At 53.7% G+C, this 19,260-nt stretch overlaps 1 protein-coding gene across 1 annotated transcript in view; it reads right to left on the bottom strand.

Moving 5' to 3' along the window:
- Positions 1-18,553, bottom strand: part of BDKRB2 (bradykinin receptor B2) — a 32,560-nt gene extending 14,007 nt beyond the window's left edge. Inside the window, exon 1 of the mRNA XM_037835243.1 lies at positions 18,262-18,553. Coding sequence (XP_037691171.1) covers positions 18,262-18,360 — 99 coding nt within the window. The 5' untranslated portion in view covers positions 18,361-18,553. The remainder of the gene's footprint in view (positions 1-18,261) is intronic.
- Positions 18,554-19,260: the final 707 nt, after the last annotated feature.

Genomic DNA, 19,260 nt, shown 5'->3' with positions numbered 1-19,260 from the left:
GGGGCTGGGGGATCAGCACAGGACTGGGGGGTTGGCAGCCCCTCGGGCTGACGAGCACGGCTCTTCCTTCTCCCTTGGCTCTGATGGTTTCTCGGCCACCTTTGATTTGGAGCTGGAGAGGGGTTTGGCAGGTGGGCAGCAAAGTGGCCCTGTGTGTGTGTATGTGCATGTGTGTGTGTGTGTGTGTGTGTGTGTGTGTAAGAGGGTGGGCCAGGCCCCCAGAGATGTCCTGTGGGTGGGGGGAGGGTCTGATTTTTCCTTGAGTGAGATACACACCCAGGCTGGAATCCCATCTCTTACATTTACTAGCTGAGTATAACCTTGGACAGTCAATTAACTACTCAGGGCCTCAGTTTCTCCATTTGGCAAATGAGGATAGCCGTAGCATCTACTTTGGGGGGGTTGACGTGCGGATAAAGTAAATTAGAGAATGTAAAGCACTTAAAACAACACTTGGCACATTTTAAAGACTCCACAAATGTCCATGTTTTCTTTCTCTCAGCTTGATATCAGGTTTCTGCAATTTGATGGAGGAAAGTGTTGGGATGCTTAAAAGGAAAATGCCCTACCTACCCCCACTCTTTCTTTTACAGAGGGGGAAACTGAGGCCCAGAGAGGCAACGAGATGCCTACAGCCACGCAGCAAGTAAATGACAGCCTGGAACAAGAGCCAAGGGATGCCTCAGTGGGCATTTAGGGCTCTGGCTGGCCCTGCAGGTGACCAGGGATCTGGGACAGGGCTGGAGCCCTTGGGAAAATTGCCTGAGGGGCTGTCTTATTTGAACCATAGGATTATTTCTCCAGCACATTCTTCTTCCCTTCTTTCTCCTCCTCTCCATCCCCCCACCCCCTTCCTAGGTAATCTTTCCAGGATGCTGGAATATCACAGTGGGAAGGATTGGACAATATTTTGTCAGAACCCCTCATGTTACAAAAGTGGACACAGAAGCCCAGAGACGGCAGGCACTTCCCCAAGCACACACAGCCTGCTAGTGGCAGAGCTCAACCCTAAACCCAGTCCTGGAATCCTGGTCTCTAGGCCCCTGCTCCTTTTCATCATCCCACAGCAGCCTCCACCCCATGGAAATATGTTTAAAAACCAACACCTCATACCCCAAAGCCGTGCAGAAGTGTGACAGAGGACACCTCGAAACATCAGGAGCAATTTCCTCCTTGTGATTTTAAAGGCGTCCTCTTTCCAGTTTCCTGTGTCTTCCAGGTTTCCTGCCTGAACATGTGAATAGTTTACAATGGGAAGAAATGCAAATCCTCATCAGAGCGCAGGCACAACCAAAACTCATAAGAAAGAAAGGTTGCGGGTCCAGAAGGGAGGCAGTTGGCTTGCCAGAAAAGCAACTCCCCAGGAAGGCCCAGGCTGGGAGCGATGAGGTCCCCAGTGGCAGGGCAGCCCGGCCCTGCGGGGAGGAAGGGGAGGGTGCCGGCTGGGACTCTCCACCAAGGCTGGCTGCCGGCCCCGCTTCTCCACCATGTGCAAGTGGCTGTGACCTCACTTTCCACCCAGCCTGGTTTACAAAATGGGGTGTGAGGGGGTGTGGGTGGGGGCGGAAGGCAGTAAACAGAGGCCCTGAGCCAGCCGCAGAGAGACAGATCCTCGTGCCATGTGTCAGGAGTAGTCCTGGCGGCCCCAGCGTGCACGCAAGGGGAGCCGCTGAGAACACAGAGGGTGGGGCAGGCAGACTTTGTCCCTTCCTGTGGGGTCTAAATGTTTCTACAAATTGCCCTTGACTCAGAAGAGTCTTATACCATCGCCCTTTCACCTTCTAGGAGTAACCTTCCTGCCCATCCATCCACCTACCCATCCATCCATCCATCCACCCAGCCACCCACCCATCCACCCACCCATTAATTCAACAAATGTCTATCCCCGGGCTCTGTTTGCCTTGCTCAAAGAGAAGATACAGCGGAGAGGAGCATGGGAGTGGCAGGCAGTCCACAAAGAATTTGGCCATCAAGCACCATTCTAGCCATCCTTCAAGGACCACTCCAAATGTCACCTCCTCTGAGAAGCCCTTCCTGACTTCTCAGCCAGCAGTGATGTCTCCCTAGTCTGATATTCTATAGCAAAGAGGTCAAAGGAGTATAGCATGGGCATGAAAGTGCTGGGTTCTAGTCCTGCCTTTCTCACTGAGTACCAGGCATTTCTGGGCCTTCATTTGCTCACTGGATTCTGAAGACTTTTCCATGACAATGCCCCTAAAGAGGAATGGGCTGTCAGATGGAACAGTGAACTCTCCGTCCTGAGAAGCATGTAAGCAGACGCAATGGAATCAGCACACTGCCTTTTCAGGGGTTTATCTCCTTACTGCCCGGCATCCAAAGGCCCACATGGGGATGGGTTTTGAGTCAGTCTTAGCAAGTTCCCCTTCACTGGGCGTGGCTCAGGAGAGGTGTCTCCCTGCAGCCTCTGAGGATCCTGGTCCCAGCCCTGCCCTGTCAAGCCTGCTCACAGTCCTGCCCAAGTCAGAGCCTCGCCCCGGCCACGTGGCCCTCTGCCTAAACCCTCTGGGAAGCTGAGCCCCTGGGAACCCAAGCAGTCAACCTGCCAGGGATCTGGGATTCTGACAGTGTTTACCTTTTCTAGAAAGGAGCGGAAGCATCTTTCTGAGTTGTCCTGCGGAGGAAAGTGCTGCGAGTCTCTCAAGACCAGAGGAGCAGAGGGGACAGGAAAAGTTGAGCCTCGAGTCTTAACAGAGGTATTCAGATCAAGCCTGGACTTGGGAGCCAGGCAAACTTGTGAGGATGGGTGACAATGTGTAAAGTGCCTGCAACATATTTTCATTTCTTTTATTTTGTTAGCATGTTTCCATCACTGTTCTGAGTGCATTACAGACACCACCCTGTAATGATCACCCCCATTTTACAGATGAGGAAACTGAGTCACAGCTAACAAGGGGTAGAGTTGGGACTTGGATCCAGCCACCTGGATTTTTATAATGGAAAATTTTGAATGTAGAGACAAGTTGACTGACGAGCATCATAAAACTCATGTTCCTATTTTCCAGCCTCAGTAATTACCAACTCACGGCCAATCTTGTTTCATCCAAACCCAAGCCCACCCATCCCTCCTGTATTACTTGAAGCAAACACTGAACATCTAATCATTTAATCTGTAAATATTTCAGGATGCCTCTCAAAAGGATAGGACTTATTTCAAAAAGCAAAACCACACAACCATTATCACACCTAAAAGAAATCAACAATAATTCCTTAACAGCTTCAACCATTTAGGCAGTGCTCCAATTTCCAATTGTCTCATAAACATCATACTTTTTTTTTAACAGTTGATTTGCTTGAATTGGAATCCAAATTACTTCACATATTGGGTTGGTTGATATGTCTCATAATTTTCCATGAATCTATTGGTCCCTACCATCTCTTTTTTTTTTTTATCTTGCTATTTATTTGTTGAAGAATCCCAGTTATTTGTTCTATAGAGTTTCCCACAGCCTAGAGCAGTGTTGTCCAACAGAAAAATACAGTGATCCACAAGTAATTTTTAATTTCCCAGTAGCCACATTAACAAAGAAACAGATGAAATTAATTTGAATACTATTTTCACCCAGTTGTGTCGGTTTGGCTATATTATGTCCCCCAGAAAAAGCCATGTTCTTTGATGTGGGGGCAGATGTATTAGTGTTGATTAGGTTGGAACCTTTGGATTAGGTTGTTTCCATGGAGACGTGACCCACCCAACTGTAGGTGATAACTCTGATTAGATAATTTCCATGGAGGTTGCCCCCGCCCCCCACTTCAGTGTGGACCTTGATTAGTTCACTGGAGCCCTATAGCAGCTCAGAAAGCTCACTGCTTGCTGCAGCTGAGAGACACATTTTGAAGACGGCCGTTGGAAGCGGACACTGACATTTTGGAGAATGCCATTATGAAACGCAACCTGGGATCAGCAGATGCCAGCCACGTGCCTTCCCAGCTACACAGAGGTTTTCAGACGCCATCGGGCATCCTTCAGTGAAGGTACCCTGTTGTTGAGGCCTTACCTTGGATACTTTATGGCCTTATGACTGTAACTGTGTAAACAAATAAACCCCCTTTATAAAAGCCAATCCATGTCTGGTGTTTTGCAAACGGCAGCATTAGCAAACCGGAACACCAGTGTCACCGTGTGCCTTCCCATGGGGCAGAGGAACCTGGATACCACAGGCCTTTCCTCAGGGAAGATCACCAGCTCCGGGAGAACTCTGCTGCCAGGTCATGAGGTCACTCAAGCACCCCTAAGGAGAAGGCCAAGTGGCAAAGAACTGGCGCCTCTTGCCAACAACCAGCCTTAACTTCCAGCCGAATGAATGAGCCAACCCAGAAGTGGATCCTCCCTGTCAAGGCTTTAGATGACTTGAGCCATAACCACTCAGCTAAGCCACTCCTAGATTCCTGACCCACAAAAACTGGGTGAGATAACAAACATTTATTGTTGTAAGCCACCATTGCTCAGCAATGAAGAACAAATGCATTTCCTTTATTTACTGGAACTTAAGAAATTGAGAACAATAGCTATTATGACTGCTCAGATTAATGTAATTTAAGTACAGTCTCCACATACTGTTTCGTAACCCACTTATTTCCATTAACAATGAATCATAAACATTTCCCGATGTTAATAAATATCCATCATGTTAAAAAAAAATTGTTGATGAGCTCTTTTATATTATTTTTCCCCTACCATGCCTTTGGAATCAGTGTGTATTTTCTACTCACCACACATCTCAGTTTGGGTTGGCCAAGTTTCAAATGCTCAGTAGCTACACGTGGCTTGTGGCTGCCAGCTGGGACAGCCTTCCTCTCGGGGCTGTGCTTTCAACCCCTACGACCCGCTCAGACTGTCAGTCCCTCCTCTTCCCCCTCACCAGCGGCTTTGCCCTTTTCCTTCCTGAGTCTGGCTCTTTGTCCCAACACTGTCCTCAGGTTGACATTCATCCTCGTGCCCCAGCCCCCGGGCTTAGTCTTTTTCTAGCCCTCCCCACACTGCTTGTCTGGGGTTGTGGCCCCGAAGTCAGGTCTCACGCTCTATGGGACATACCCTGGGCTGTAGATGGGACACCCGCTGTGGACAGCGTTGGGGGAATGCTGGCAAGGATGGAAGTTCACAGATCTGCACCTGCCTTTGCAAAGCACTTCCCTTTTTATACTTCATTCATTCAACCTGTTTGTGAGTGCCTACCATCTCCAGACTATAATAATATCTTCATTTAGGGGTGGCTTACTGCATGCCAAACAGTATTCCAATTGCTTCCCCTAAATTCATTCCCATAATCCACAACCATCTTAGGGGGTAGGAACGATTACTCTCCCTGTTTTACAGATGAGAAAACTGAAGCACAGAGAGGTGAAGTAACTTGTCCAGAGTCACACAGCTAGGAAGTGGTGCAGCTGGGATTTGAACCCTGGCAGTGTGGAATGCCTCCCTGCACTCTCTTGGTGGTGTGACCGTAGAACAAGAGCTGGCACCTGCGCCCATGTGTCTCCCATGTGGTGGGAAGTACAGAACGGAAAGAGGCGATGTGAGGGCTGCCTGGGCCCTGGGCATGGAAGGCTTCCTGGAGGAGGTGATTATCTGAAGCCTGTCTCTGTCTGCACACACCGGTGATCTCCACTGTACAGCCCTGGGCTGACCTCCCCACCACGGGTTGGCCTAGAACCGGCCCAGGCATGCTGTTGCTGCTGGGGTGAACCTCGCATCACCCCTCTGGCTGGGCTGGTGGCAGCACTGGGGCTCAATCGGAGAGGGAGCCACACTGACGGAGCTGGGTGAGAGGGCTGATAGCAGCCCGAGCTGGGCAAGGGGAGATGGAGGGAAGAGAATGGATTCAGAGGGCCCACCAGGGGCGGCCAGTGTCTTGGAGAGGCTGGGGAGAGGGAAGGGGGAGGCAGTAGGAGCAAGGCCAAAGCCCTTAGTCTCTGGGGTCCCCAAACTCCTCAGCAGACAGACAGCAAAATCTTAATGGCTTCTCATTCCCAAGCCTTGGTCTGCTTCTCCTGAAACAAAACTTCTACTTCCTTCTATCTCTGCCCTTCATAACAGATTTAGAACACCCCGGGGTCTATTTGTCTGGTGTGGATAAGCTTATGTCTGAGAAATCTCCCCCAGCTCATCCTGAGCTCCCTGAGGGACAAATTTGTGCCTCATTCACCTTGGGGACCCATTGCCAAGCTCCTGGCTGGGTCGGTTCCTGATAAACATTTAATCAATAAAAAACCCCAGTGTTTGCTCTGACTCATCAGGGCACACAGCTCACAGGAAGAAGAGTGGAGACTAGAACCCAGTCCTTCAGACCTCGGGACGAGGGCGGGCTTCTGTGGGCTGACTGTGAGGAAAGAGGGCAGTGGGGGGCGGGTGGGTGGTTGACCACCGGCTCTCCAGGATAAAAGCCTGGATTGGTAGCATCTGGAGGGTTCCAGGGTGTAAATGTTCCAGCCCGGCTGATGTCAAGCTACCACTGTGATGTGCCAAGAAGCTCACAGTTCCTGGAAATTTAACCATCGCCTTCAGGCACAGCAGGCTCCAGCACTCCAAGGGCACGGGGCCACCTCCCTGCCCAATCCTCCCTTCCAACTCTTATCCACCCTTCAGATCCAGCGCCCCGTCACCTCCTCTGGGAGGCCTTCCCAGACCTCAGCAGCTGTCGCTGCCATGAGCACCCCAACCCCTGTGCTCCCGTTATGGGAGTGGGACAGGATTAGAACCCAGGGGTCTCTGAAGCCAAATGCAAAAGCGCTTTGTAAACTGTCAAGTACCATTGACACTCCAGAGCCATAGAATTTTCAGGTCAGAAGAATCTTGCCATTTAGAGATTTTTAGACCAACCTTCATTTAACAGGTGAGGAAACTGGGAGGGTAGGTGACCTGTCCAAGGTCATGCACAAGCATCCCAATCCCCACCCCCTCCACACGTTCCACAACCCCACGATGCCACTTCAACCTCAGTGAGAGGGGACGCTGCACATTACAGTTTGTTTTGGAGGGTTTGCAAATCAGTTCTTCCCCAATCCTCGCTGTCACCCAGGAGGGTCCTACCATACCTATTTTACAGAGGAGGGAACTGAGTGAGGCTCAGTGAAGGGAAGGATCTGTTCAAGGTCACAGCTCCTAGAAGGGCACTCGGGTGACTCCACACACGGAGCCATCAGAGACAACAAAAGGAGCCAAGGAGGAGGTCAGCTGGTGGCAGTCAAGTGTGGAAGTCAGACCCAGCTGGAGGAGCCTGGAGCTGTGGCTCAGAAAGGGCTTGTGAACCCCCTCCTGACCCCGGGCCCCCCAGTAGCTACAAGGCTGCCTTCTCAGTCTGCTCCCTCCTCGGGGCTCCCAGGGGAGGTGCCCCAGCTGGTCAGATGTCATCCTAGGAGGGCTGGGCTCAACCCCAGCCCCTCACTCCCCGTCTCTGGACCTCAGCTTCCTCACCCTCAAGTTGGGGAGAGCAAAGCCCCCACTTCTCGGGACTGCAGGGAGGGTGAACGAAGGTTCCTGACAGTAATTAGCGTAAGGGCTGGATTGGAGCTGCTGCTGCTATTTTGTTGCTGTTGTCATTATTATTAGTTATTGTTATTGAACAATAATATTACTGCTATTATTATTCCCTCTCTGGCCCTTGGTTTTCTGATCCATAGAGCAAGGAGGAGGGTGATTACACAGATTATTTTTAAGGTCCTTCCAGCAGTGATAGCCTGACAGCCAGCTTTCTTAACTCTGTTCAGCCTGTGCCAGAGCAAATCTCAGAATTGTAGTGATTTTCTGTCAAGACACATTCTAGTCATAATACATACACTCATGTGCACACACAAACATGCACACACTTTCTTTTTCTTTACACCCATCCTGGCTGCCACATTGTCAGCCCCCAAGCAGAAGGCAGTGCCTTTGCATCTCCAAACCCCTGGGCCTGGCACATGGGCATGCTCGTTGCTTGTCTGATGAATTGAGTTGCTCTTGGCAGTACTGAGTTCCCTGTCACTGGAGGTATTCAAGTAAAGACTGGGCCATGTTTTTGGTGTATGTGGCCCAAGACCTTCTACATTCTATAAATGTAAGTCCTGGGACCATATACATCTGCCCTGACCAATGCCACGGCAGCCCGCATGCCCCCATCCCTCAAAATTTTTTTCTATGTACATTAAATGTGCATCACGCAGAGGTGCTGGAGGAGCTGGCTGTATGTCGGGAAACTGCCTATTCTCTCAATTCTCCAAGTAGCGCTGTAGGAGAGATACTAACTGGGTGTACCACCACCCAATTTTCAGAGGGATAATGAACTTCAGAGAGGGCAGGTAACTGCTGGAGGCCACACAGCTATGAGGTGGCAAAATTCAATTAGAACCTTCCAGACCAGGCAAAATCTGCACTATTGCCCCCCATCAGGCTGCCTTCTCGCAGGAAAAGAACAGTGGAGCGTGGTTATCTCTGTTATGGAATCCTGGCCAGAAGGAACACGGTTTGCAACTCAGCCGGCACTACACGCTGAGGCCCTGGAGAGGTGTCATTGCTGGGGCTAAGGCAGGTGGAAAATTCCCACTCCCGGAGCTGGGATTGAAGAGAATTTCTGACATGCATGAGCTTGCTTAGTCCCCTTGTCGTTCACATTTTGTGGGCGGAGGGACGGGCCCCGGCGCTCAGCCTCCCCCTGCAGCTCAGAAGCCCGGCACGGGGGACACGCAGGCCACAGTCCCGTGTCCCTGCTTGCTGGCAGATCCCTTTACCACGCTGAGCCTCAGTGTCCTTCTCGGTACAATGAGATTGTTAGTTGTGGGCGCCTGATAAATGTTAGGCATTACTATTTGTTGGAGTTTGCTTCTGATGAGTTGCCAGCTCCCCTGTCTTCAAGGAATCACCTTTGGCTGCCTGTCCCAGATTCCTGCAGGAATCCTCGGAGCCAAGACAACATTATTTTTATGTTTGCAACTAGTTCATGGGCCAGTCACGGGGGGGGGAAGCAGGCAGCTGCAGTTCTGATGCCTTCTCTGAGCAGGTTCAGGAGGGAGGAGGGGTTTGAGCGGAACCCAAAGCAGTCTCTGGAAAATTCCATTTTGAATAGTTTGGCAAAACAGATCAAGAACCTAAAGTTTTTGCTTGGTATTTCTGAAAATAATCAAAGGACAAGATAAGCTTCATGCAGAGAGATGATGTTCATCATGGTTTCAAAGAGTGTAAAACAGGGAACAACCTAAATCTGACGGCCAGGGAAATGATTAAATACCAGACTTCACATACATGCAATAGACATTAAGCAAGAAAAATGATGCTCCAAGGAGCTTGCCAAAAATGAGAGAATGGTCTCCTGTCAAAGAAAACAAGCTGGGGACTAAATTGTATACACAACATGGCAGAAAACAAGTTGGAAAGCAAACACACCAAATTGTTGTAGGTAGTGGTTGTCTTTGGGCATGAATAATGGGTAGCTTTTATATTTTCTTTTTCTTTGTGGTAGTTTCCAAAGTTTTGAGGAAGAACACATATTACTTTCATAATAAAACTATTTAAATAAGTATTTTCTCCTTCCAGATTTCTTTTTTTTGTTTTAAATAGAGTGAATTATGAGTTAGTTTATTTAAGTAAGAAAGCAGGCCAGCCCCTGATCAAAGGAAATGACTTGCTTACATGCAAGTTAGTAAATAAAGGCACAATTTTATGTTTTTAAATTAAAATGAAATGCTTAAAGTACTATGAACTACTTCTTAGGCAATTCCCCATTTACCCAACCACCAGCCCTGAGCAGGTGGAGCTGTGGGCTTTCAACAAGCCAAGGAGCCACTGAGGGAACCCCCAGGAAGTTGAAATTTCCTGCTGGGCTGCAAAACCACTTCCAATCACAGAATTCCACCCGATTCCATGAATTTGGTGCCCTGGTGAAACAAAGGACATGAGCAAATCTTTCCCTGTCTTTGGTTCTTCAGTTTGATTCACGTCTGAGGCAGCCGGGCCCTGTCTCCCCGTGACTCTCCCATGTAGATTCCAGGGATGGCACGTCCTGTGAGCACATTTCCCTGCTGCCCCCGCCCAGGAAGGACCATCTGAGGCCGCAGCCTGCTTCTCTCCAGTCTCCAGAGGCTCCTCTGCTGCGGTCCAGTGTTTGTGGCTATAGAAAAGCCTGAAGACAGCCTGTTTGTCCTTTTATATGCGGCCTGTCCCGGCATCCCCTGAATCTGGATGCTTATAGCCTATTCTTTTTCTCTTTTCACTTCAAAAATCCTGTCAGGGCGTACTTAGGGGAAGCTCTCTCAGCCTGTTTCCCTGTCCTTTGAGGGAGGTAACGCAGACAGTGATAACTCCATTTCAGGAGGAAGTAGAGGGTGGGAGAAGTAGAGGGTGGGAGAAGGCAGCCTTTCGCTACTTCACCTGTGAAGCACCTGAGCCCAGGCCGACCCTGACAGGTGAGGTCAACCTGCCGTGTAACGAGCGAGCCTGGACGGTGCCAATGGGCAGGCTCTCAGCCCAGTCCCTCCTCCCCACCGCGGCCGGCCCCCTCACTGCCCGCAGCCATGGGAGTCCCTGTGTCCTCCCTGCCTCTGCCCAGCAGGGAGGCCAGAGGTCGTGAGGGGCAGAGCCAGGCCAGGTTCGAATCCGCCTCCAATGAGCTGTTTCACCTCTAGAGCCCCCATTTCCTCAGCAGGTCTGTCAGGAGGAAGACACGTGGGTTCCTGGAGGGTGGTGGGGGTCCTGCTGGGCCCCTCCCCCTTGCCCCCTGCCTTCCCCATCCCACTAGGCTACCCTACCCTTTACCTGGGCCTGGGAGCCTCAGGCGAAAGAACATAAAACCTGCCCGCAGTGACCATGCAGGCACCAGAGATGCACCACAAGCTGGTTGTGGGGACACGCAGACAGCAGGGGCAGGGAGGGAAATGGGCAGCATGTGTGTGAGTGGATGTGAGTGCATGAGCGTGGGGGTGAGAGTGTGAGTGCATGTGAGTGTATATGTGTGAGTGTGAATGCGCATTTGAGTATGTGTGAGTATTGTGTTTTAGTGTGTGTGATTATGAGCATGTGTATGTGTGTATGAGTATGTGAGTCTATGTGCGTGTGAGTGCATGAGTGTGTATGTGTGAGTGTGTGTATGAAGTGAATGTACATGAGAGCGTGTGTGTGTGTGTGAGAGCCTGTGTGTGAATGGGTGTATATAAGTATGTGAATGTGCATGTGTGTCCGTGTGACGTGAGTGCATGTGAGTGTGCATGTGAGTGTGCATGTGTGACGTGAGTGTGGATGTGTGTGTGGATGCGTGCGTGAGTGCATGTGAGTGTGCATGTGTCCATGTGAGATGTGAGTGCATGTGACTGTGAGTGTGAGTGCATGTGAGTGTGTATATGAGTGTGCATGTGTGACATGAGTGCATGTGAGTGTGCATGTGTGACGTGAGTGTGGATGTGTGTGTGGATGCATGTGTGAGTGCATGTGAGTGTGGATGTGTGTGTGGATGCGTGCGTGAGTGCATGTGAGTGTGCATGTGTCCATGTGAGATGTGAGTGCATGTGAGTGTGAGTGTGAGTGCATGTGAGTGTGGGTGTGAGTGTGCATGTGTGACGTGAGTGCATGTCAGTGTGTATGTGAGTGTGCATGTGAGATGTGAGTGTGCATGTGAGTGTGGCTGGGTGTGTGTGGGTGCGTGTGTGAGAGTACTGTGAGTGTGTGCTGGGGCAGGGATGGCTGTGGATGGAGGCACCACCGCTGGGACACAAGGAAGGGACGGCGCACAGGCCCTGCCTTCCAGCTCCTGACCCAGGAGGCTTGCAAGCAAACTGCCCTATATGATGCCCTAAGGCCCTCCAGGGATGGTTACAGGTGCCAAGTGCTGACTTGGAGTCACCTGGCCCTCACCTGGCTCCAGGCTCCTGTGGACACAGGTCTCCGAGCTGGGGGGAGCCCAGAGCAGTCGCTCAGTAAACGGTTCAGGGAGGAGAGCAGAAGCCCGCTACCCGAGGGCACGTTCACAGTTTTACTGGTACAACTGTGGCCTTGTGTGGAGGGTGGTTTTGTGCCACCCCCAATACAGGTGAGACAGGCCAGGCCCAGGGAAGTCAGTGATTTGCCCAGCATCACTCTCCAGGTGACGGGCTGAGCCTGGATTGGACCCAGGGCTGTGGGACAAGGCCAGGGTCCCCCCACCTTCCACCCTAGAGCTGAGATCAGGACGGGGGCCACCACTGGAGAAGCAGGCACCCAGACACTGTCCACGGAGGAACCGTGTGGACCGACGCAGGCCTTGGCAGGAGGACAGCTGAGGGGGAGGTGGGGAGGGACCCCATTTCCTGGGGGAAGCACCCGGGACCAGGACCAGTGTAGGTTCAGAAGCACAATCTTGCCTTTAGGACAAGGGGGGCTGGCTCACACGGCGAGACGCCCAGGAGAGGAAGCCCAGAAACCTGTCACCCAGGCACCAGTCCGCCCTAGTCCCTCTGGAACCAGAAGCCTCATTTGGAGAGTGTGCGCGTCAGCCTGGGGGACCGCGGTCGGGGATTCTGGTGCTTAACGGCTGTGGCCTCTGACAGCCAGCGGCTCCCTCTACTGCTACAGCAGGCTCCTACCTCCCAGAGGCCTGGCTGAACAGCTCAGGGTTCTGGCCAGGGGGTCCAGCTCTGGGCTGCCTCACTCCGTGTAGCCCTTCTCTGGGCTAGGCCCTGAGCTGGGGGCTGAGGAGGATAGATGGATAAGCACAGAGAGGTGAAGTAACTTGTCTAGATGGGGGAGACAGATACACAGCGTGGCAAATGCTGCCACCAAGGGGCCACAGGTGGCTGTGGGGCTACCAGGGAGCCCTCACCCTGAGGGAAAGGGGTGTGGAAGGCTTCCTGGAAGGGGTGACCCCTTTGAGCTGGGCCTTACAGGATGAGGAGGACCTAGGCAGATGAAGAGGCCTAAGGAGGGCGAGGAAAAGCATCCTGGACAGGGGAACAGGATGAACGAAGGCCCAGAGGCATGGGAGAGCCTGGTGGGCTTAGCCACCCTGAACAGTCCAGTTTTTCCTCAGTTTCATCCTTTCCCTTTATTAATTTGGAAGAATCAGACCCTCTAATATGGTTCCAACTTGAATGCTGGGCATTCCTGCTTCAGGCCTGGGAACTGCTCCACCCTGAAGGAGCTCTGCAGCTTCAGCAGAGTCTGATTTTTCAGTTCATCCCCCAGAGCCTGGTGTGGCGAGGGAGCTGTCTTTCCCCTGCCTTAATCCTGTAACCCCAGTGAGCATGTGGGGAGCGGGTATGCATGGGAGGGGGGAGCAAGTGCCCCCTCCCCACTCCTTGCCCTTATAACTTCCCCAAGGAAGTTCATTCTCTAAGATGTAATCAGTTCAGCTCTGCCTCCGTGTTCCTTCCTGGCTTTCACCCTTCAGGTTCTGCAGGGACAAAGCAGGGCCCCAAATTCAATGTCCACGGGGCTGCCAGGGTGAGGGGAGCTGGGGATAAGGGCAGATGAGGCCCCTCCCGAGGGACAGCCACATGCGGCCAGCGGGGAACTCAGGCTCAGCCTCACCAGAACTACCAGAGAATTTCTAGAGAAGCTGGAAATCTGGATTTTTCCACGAAATCTCCCAATTTGTAAATGCTGACTCCTATTTTTGGAAAACTCTGCTGACTAAATATTTAGCCTCAACATCATTGAGCCTGTTTGGCTTGGGGCTCTCAGGCTGGGACCTATGTATAAAGGGGGGAAGCACAGACCCGCAGGTGGGCGCAGGCTCCCTCACCAATTTACATTTAGCAAAGGGACTTGGAGCCCCCCCTGGGCCGACATCGACAGGCCCCCTCACTCCCTTCACTGACCGTGCAGTCGGCCAGAGCGGGGCTGCACCACGGCCATCCACCTGGCCATTTGCTGGGATGCCTTGGGGGCTCCCAGCTCTTTTCTGGAAGTTTCCAAGTCTATGATTATTTACAGAAGAAAGAACTCGGCTCAGAGAGGCTGTCACTTGCCCAAAGTCGCTCCAGACCTGACATCCTTAAGCTGCCTGCGGAAGGAGGGGGGACAGGCGAAGAGGAGAGGAAGGGGCGAGGAGGATGAAGAGGGGCGAGGAGGAGGGGGGCAGCAGCAGCACGGGCATGGGAGTCTATTGCCCAGTGGAGCCCAATCATTTCCCAGCCCCCCTACTTCTATGATTTTGGCTTCTACAAACACTCTGCAGCTCCCAGATCTGGGTACTGAGGGTGCAAATTGCTCCCTTCCTCAAGCACTCCCTGCTTTTCACCTCCACTTCTGTGGTCTTAGTTCTAGTCATTCATTTTCTGGATGTCTTGGGTGAGAGATGACTTTAGAGGCCCCCTTATCCCACCCCCATATTACTAATGAGCAATGGGGTGATTGTCCATGGTGTCCCCTGGGGCACTGAGAGGCCAAACTGCTCCCACCCCCGGGATGTAGTGAGACTGTGTTGGGAAGGTGCTGCCATGTGGTGCCATCTCAGGGGCTCTGGGAAGGACCCCAAGACGGCCGCGCCTCCCCGCCAGCCGAGGTGGCAGTTCTGCCATCCGAGCTCAGCCCCTGCAGGCATTTTCCCTTGTGCCTTAAGCACCCAGCACTGGGCTGGGTGCTGGGGGGCAAGGCCCCAGCTTCTCCCTCAAGAGGCTTCCACGGGGTGGGGGAGGCCAGACAGAGCTCAACAACCCCAGAACCTTTAGGCCAAACCCCACGTCCAAGAGGAGCTCAGTGTGAACTGTTCTCAGGGAGACGTTTCTTGACCGATCCTGAGAGGAGGTGGGCAGGGACGGAGCCCAGGGCACCTGGCACAGGAGACGAAGGTGCCAGCGGGTGGGGAAAGGGCTTGGGGGCCCCAAATCTCGGCTACGGAGACACGGAGGAAGGGCCTGGGGAGGGCGGCTCTGGGGCCCTGGTGAGACAAGGCCTAACTTCCCTCAACTTTGCTTCCCTAGTAGAGCCCTTTGCTAAGGCGGTTTGTCTCGATGTGCTTTGAGGCCCACCTGCTTCAATAACCCCAGAGATGCTCAGCAAGTCCTTGGGTACCTAGGTCCCCCCCACCCCCAAATCAGAGTCCAGGAGGGCAGGGGCTACACCTGTGGGCGACCAGCCTGCAGATGCTTCTGATGCACAACAAAGTTCGAGAACAGCTGTCTGCCCCACCAGGCTGTGCCCACCCCTAGAGCGCGGCCACATCTGGAACTGCAGGGAAGAGGGAAGGGGCTTCGTTGGAACAACCAGCACAATATCACTAGGGAAGCGGCAGGACTCTGCAGCTCATGGTTTGCAACACCTCCCCAACTCCCCAGAGGTCAAGCACAGGCACCACTGACTTCAGATGTGCAACCCTGAGGCTCAGAGAGGCCAAGACTTGTCTGAGGTTGCTCAGCTAGCAAGTGGGTTTGGATGGAGTTCTGGAACCCCGTGCTCTGTGCCCCCAATCACTGCCTCCTCCCTCCCCTAGCACAAGACTAGAGCAGCCCAGGGCATTGGGGTGTCGGTGGGGGGGCAGGGAGAGAAACCTACAGTCTGAGCCCTAAAGGGAAGTGGGGTGAGGGCTCCTCTCGCTGCCCACAGATGCACTTGCCCAGGGAGCAGAGCAGGCACTTGCTGGGGTGCCCGCTTCCCTGAGAATCTCTGGAGCTGGGGACTCTCCTGCCCCACTGCAGCCCAGAGATAACATCCCAGAACCCTGTCCCAGGCCTTGTCCCTCCACAGCGGCCACCCCTCTGCCCGCTGGGCATCTGTTTGCCCTGTGTCAACACCACCTGCCCTAAGCCTCACAGTGCTCCTCAGAAAGAGGGATGGGCACCCCCACTGCACGGCTGAGAAAACTGAGGCTCAGAGAGCTTCCCCAGCAGGTAAGTGACGTAGGAGGAATTTGAACCCGGAGCCGGTGATTGTTCCACCCTTGCTCTATGCTGGGGGTTTCTCCTTTTTCTGGTCACCAGAATCCTACAGAGCCCACTTTGATGACAGAGTCAAAGATATGCCTGACACCATGGGTTGACTCTGAAGGCAACCTGAAGGTGTGTTTTGGGGGAGCAGGGTCTCAGGACCCCCAGTAAAACCATGGGGACTGGAAGGAGGGATTCAGGACATGATATCGTGAGGGCAGACTAAGGATGTTTAGGTCCAATAAGGCCCAATAAGGTCTAATAATCGTATAGTCAAACCCCAAGGAATAGAAAGTGGGAGACAGGTTTTGCTTCAGTCTAAGGAAGGCCTTGTTAACACTCAGAACTCTCCCAAGTAAAAGTAGTAAACAAGTCAACTACTTGTAAAGCAGTGAGCTCCCCATCCCTGGAAGCGAGTGCACCAAAATGAGATGCTCATGGGTCAGGGGACTCCTGGCGGACATTGGAAGTGATGCCCTGGGGGTCTCCAGTCTTAGTGGCTTCTGGTTGTTTGAACCATGGCCCTGAGCACTCTAAGTCCCTTCTGAACCCTCGAAGCAACAGGCAGGCCTGCTCTGGGCGCTGTCAGGGCCTGCCATGCAAACAGGGTCCATCCGTTCATTCAACCATCAGTCAGTCGGCAAATGCTGGCTGGTGCCGCTTTATGCTGCCCGGTTCTCAGTGCTGGGGGGCAGCTGTGCACGAGGCAGGCGAGCTCCCTGCTTGCATCGTGGAGACCAGAGTCCCCTGGTGGGTCCTGGCTTGGGGTGGTCCCTCTGCTGACCGCAGGTGGTACGGAGGAGGGGGAGGCAGCCCTTAGCAGTACCCTTGAACACCCCTGGAGCTTGTTATCCAGCTGCAGCCACCATGTTAGTACAAAGCACACGGCACAGCCATCTCCCCTGCTTGGTCTCAGTGAATTCGTCAGTACCTGGTTCTTAGACTCACTCACCGTCCTGGCTCAGTCAACCATGGGAACCTCTCCCTGTTAACACTCAGAACTCTCCAGAGAGCCTGAGTCCCAAAGGGGCTGAGGCACTTGGCCTGGACACCTACCACCTGGCTCCACTGAGGTGATGTGCCTTCCCCGAGACTCAGTTTCCTGATCTGTGCAAGTTCAGGGCAGAGCTGGGACGGACCCGGGGTCCTGCCTGCAAGGCCGGCACAGACAGCTTTTTATTTTCAATGTTTTCTAAAATGTTTTCTCCTAGCTGCCCCCCAGCTCCCGCCCCAAACAGGGGAAAAGAGCAGAGCAAATCCAACTCCAAGCCCATGGGGGTCCCAACAGCAGGCTGCCCTCTCCCCTCTGCTGCTGGAGCCCAGCAGGACGGTTTGAAACCCAGCAGATGCATTTCCCCCAGAAGAGCGGGGCAGTGTCCTTGGGTTGATCCCTGGACCCCAACCACCCAAGCCCTTCTCTCCCTGAAGGAAGGGATAAGGGGTGGGGTTGGCTGAGGGGCCCCTCCATGGCCCCCACACCTGGCTGCAGCTCCTACTTCCCGTGGGCTGGCAGAGCCGCAGGCAGCCTGTGTGTGACTCAGTGGGGCACATTCTAACCTGCCCGGGAGAGCGAGGCTCTTGAAACCGCCGGCACCCAGTAGTTCTAATAATGGCTACCATTTATCCAGTGCCTTCTGCATATGTGGCACTTCACAGGCATGAGCCCACTTCAATCTTCACAACCACCCTGCAAAATCTTAGGGCCCCCTCTTGTATGGCTCAGGAAACCACCACAAAATAACTTGCCCAACAATGTCACCCAAGGGCAACAGGCAGGGCTGGGATTCCAACCCAGGGCTGGGTGCAAAGCCCATGCTCTGACCCACTGCCCCGTCCTACCCCTCTGCCCAGGACAGCCGGGACCGGAGAGGGCCACGAAGCTGCCCGTCTGAGATAACATCACCACCACCAGCCACCTCAGTGAGCACCAGGCAACATTTACAAAACCCTCTCCCATCTGTGTCTGATTTAACCCTGCCATTCCCTGAGAGCAGGCGCGCAGAGTGCTTCGCAAACAGAGAAATTGAGGCTCAGAGAGGTTAAGCAACTTGCCCAAGGTCACACAGGGCTGCCGAATTAAAAGCCAGATTCCGGAGTCTAAATCCCATACCCATGCCTCAGCACGCTGGCTCCTCAATGTTTTAGTCTGAGGCGTTCACCCAGATTCTACAATAACCAAGTCACCGAATCGCTCCCCCATACACAGGCCTGTTCTGCCCCCTCGCTTCAGGGGGAAAACAAGTCGGGCATTGCTAAGGCAATCCCCAATGGCTGGGGACGCTTCCCCGCAGCTCCCCGGTCAGACCTAGCGAAGGAAGGTAACTTTCCGCAGACTCCCCGGGACATGAGGGCAAGTTCGCCCGCGCGCCCGCCCTCCGAGCCGGGGCTGCCTGCTTCCCGCCAAGGCGAGGCGGCCGCCCGGCCCCTGCCCGCACCCACCTGGTCCGCAGCGAGCCGCGCAGCACCTCGGCGCTTCCCGGGTCCGGCGGGGCTGCCCGGTGGCGGGGCGGGGCTGGGGCGGCCGCGGGAGCGGCTCATCTTTCAAGGGCTGGGCGGTGATGTCACCGCCCGCGGGCGCTTCCTCCCTCCACCTCCAGCGCGGCCCGGGCTCCTGCGCGCGCCGGCAGCGGGGCAGGCTGCAGGCTCCAGCCCGCGGCCCTGCGCTCCGGGCCCCGCCGGGGGGCTGCGGCTCCGCCTGCGCGCCCCCGCCCCCGCCTGGCGGCTGGCCGCACGGACTTCCGCGTTTGCCCAAGGAACGTTCTGCGGTGTGGACGGGCTGCCCCGTCCGAGATTTCCGTCCCGGCGCGGCTGCTTCCGCGGCCGAGGGCCTCCAGCAGGGGCTTCACCTCCCTGGGCCTCAGTGTTCTTAGCTGTGAAATGGAACTGAGCGTGATTATGGTGCCGCTGCTTAACAGCACCTGACCTTGTATGACGCCCCCCGCGGGCCGGGCACTTTCCTATGCGGGTAAATGCGTTAACTTGGGGAATCCACACAGCAACCCTGGCTGGCAGCTGCAAAGTCTACCTTCTCGGCCACCGTGCTCGCCCCTTCCTCAAATAAAATATTGAACGTGAACAGCAGGTGCTTAGTCGGTGTCCCCAAATGCTAGTTTTTGTGGGGGGTTTTTTTGGCATTGGGGTAGGCAACTGGCACACTCCACACATGAATAGATTGATCTGATACAATATTTGTTGTTTATCATCATCTCTTTGCCTGAGGTGGTCGTTTTGCGTCTGAGTTTTAGCTGTATACGGTGGGTGTTTATTGGGCAGGGGACATTCTGATTTTAATTCATGCAGCAAATGTCTCCCCAAGGCTGACAGCAGCAGAAACTCAGAAGCGTCCTGAGAGATGGCTGTCCTTGTCCATCCTGCTTTCTGGTGACAGTTAACTGTTTGTGCTCCTTTGGGATGTTTAGACGTGATTCCCTCCCCCTT

Source organism: Choloepus didactylus, chromosome 4 (assembly GCF_015220235.1).
Source record: "Choloepus didactylus isolate mChoDid1 chromosome 4, mChoDid1.pri, whole genome shotgun sequence".
NCBI classification, from domain to species: Eukaryota; Metazoa; Chordata; class Mammalia; order Pilosa; family Megalonychidae; genus Choloepus; species Choloepus didactylus.
Note: the sequence above shows the minus strand (reverse complement) of the source record. Positions and strands in the feature narration are given on the sequence as shown.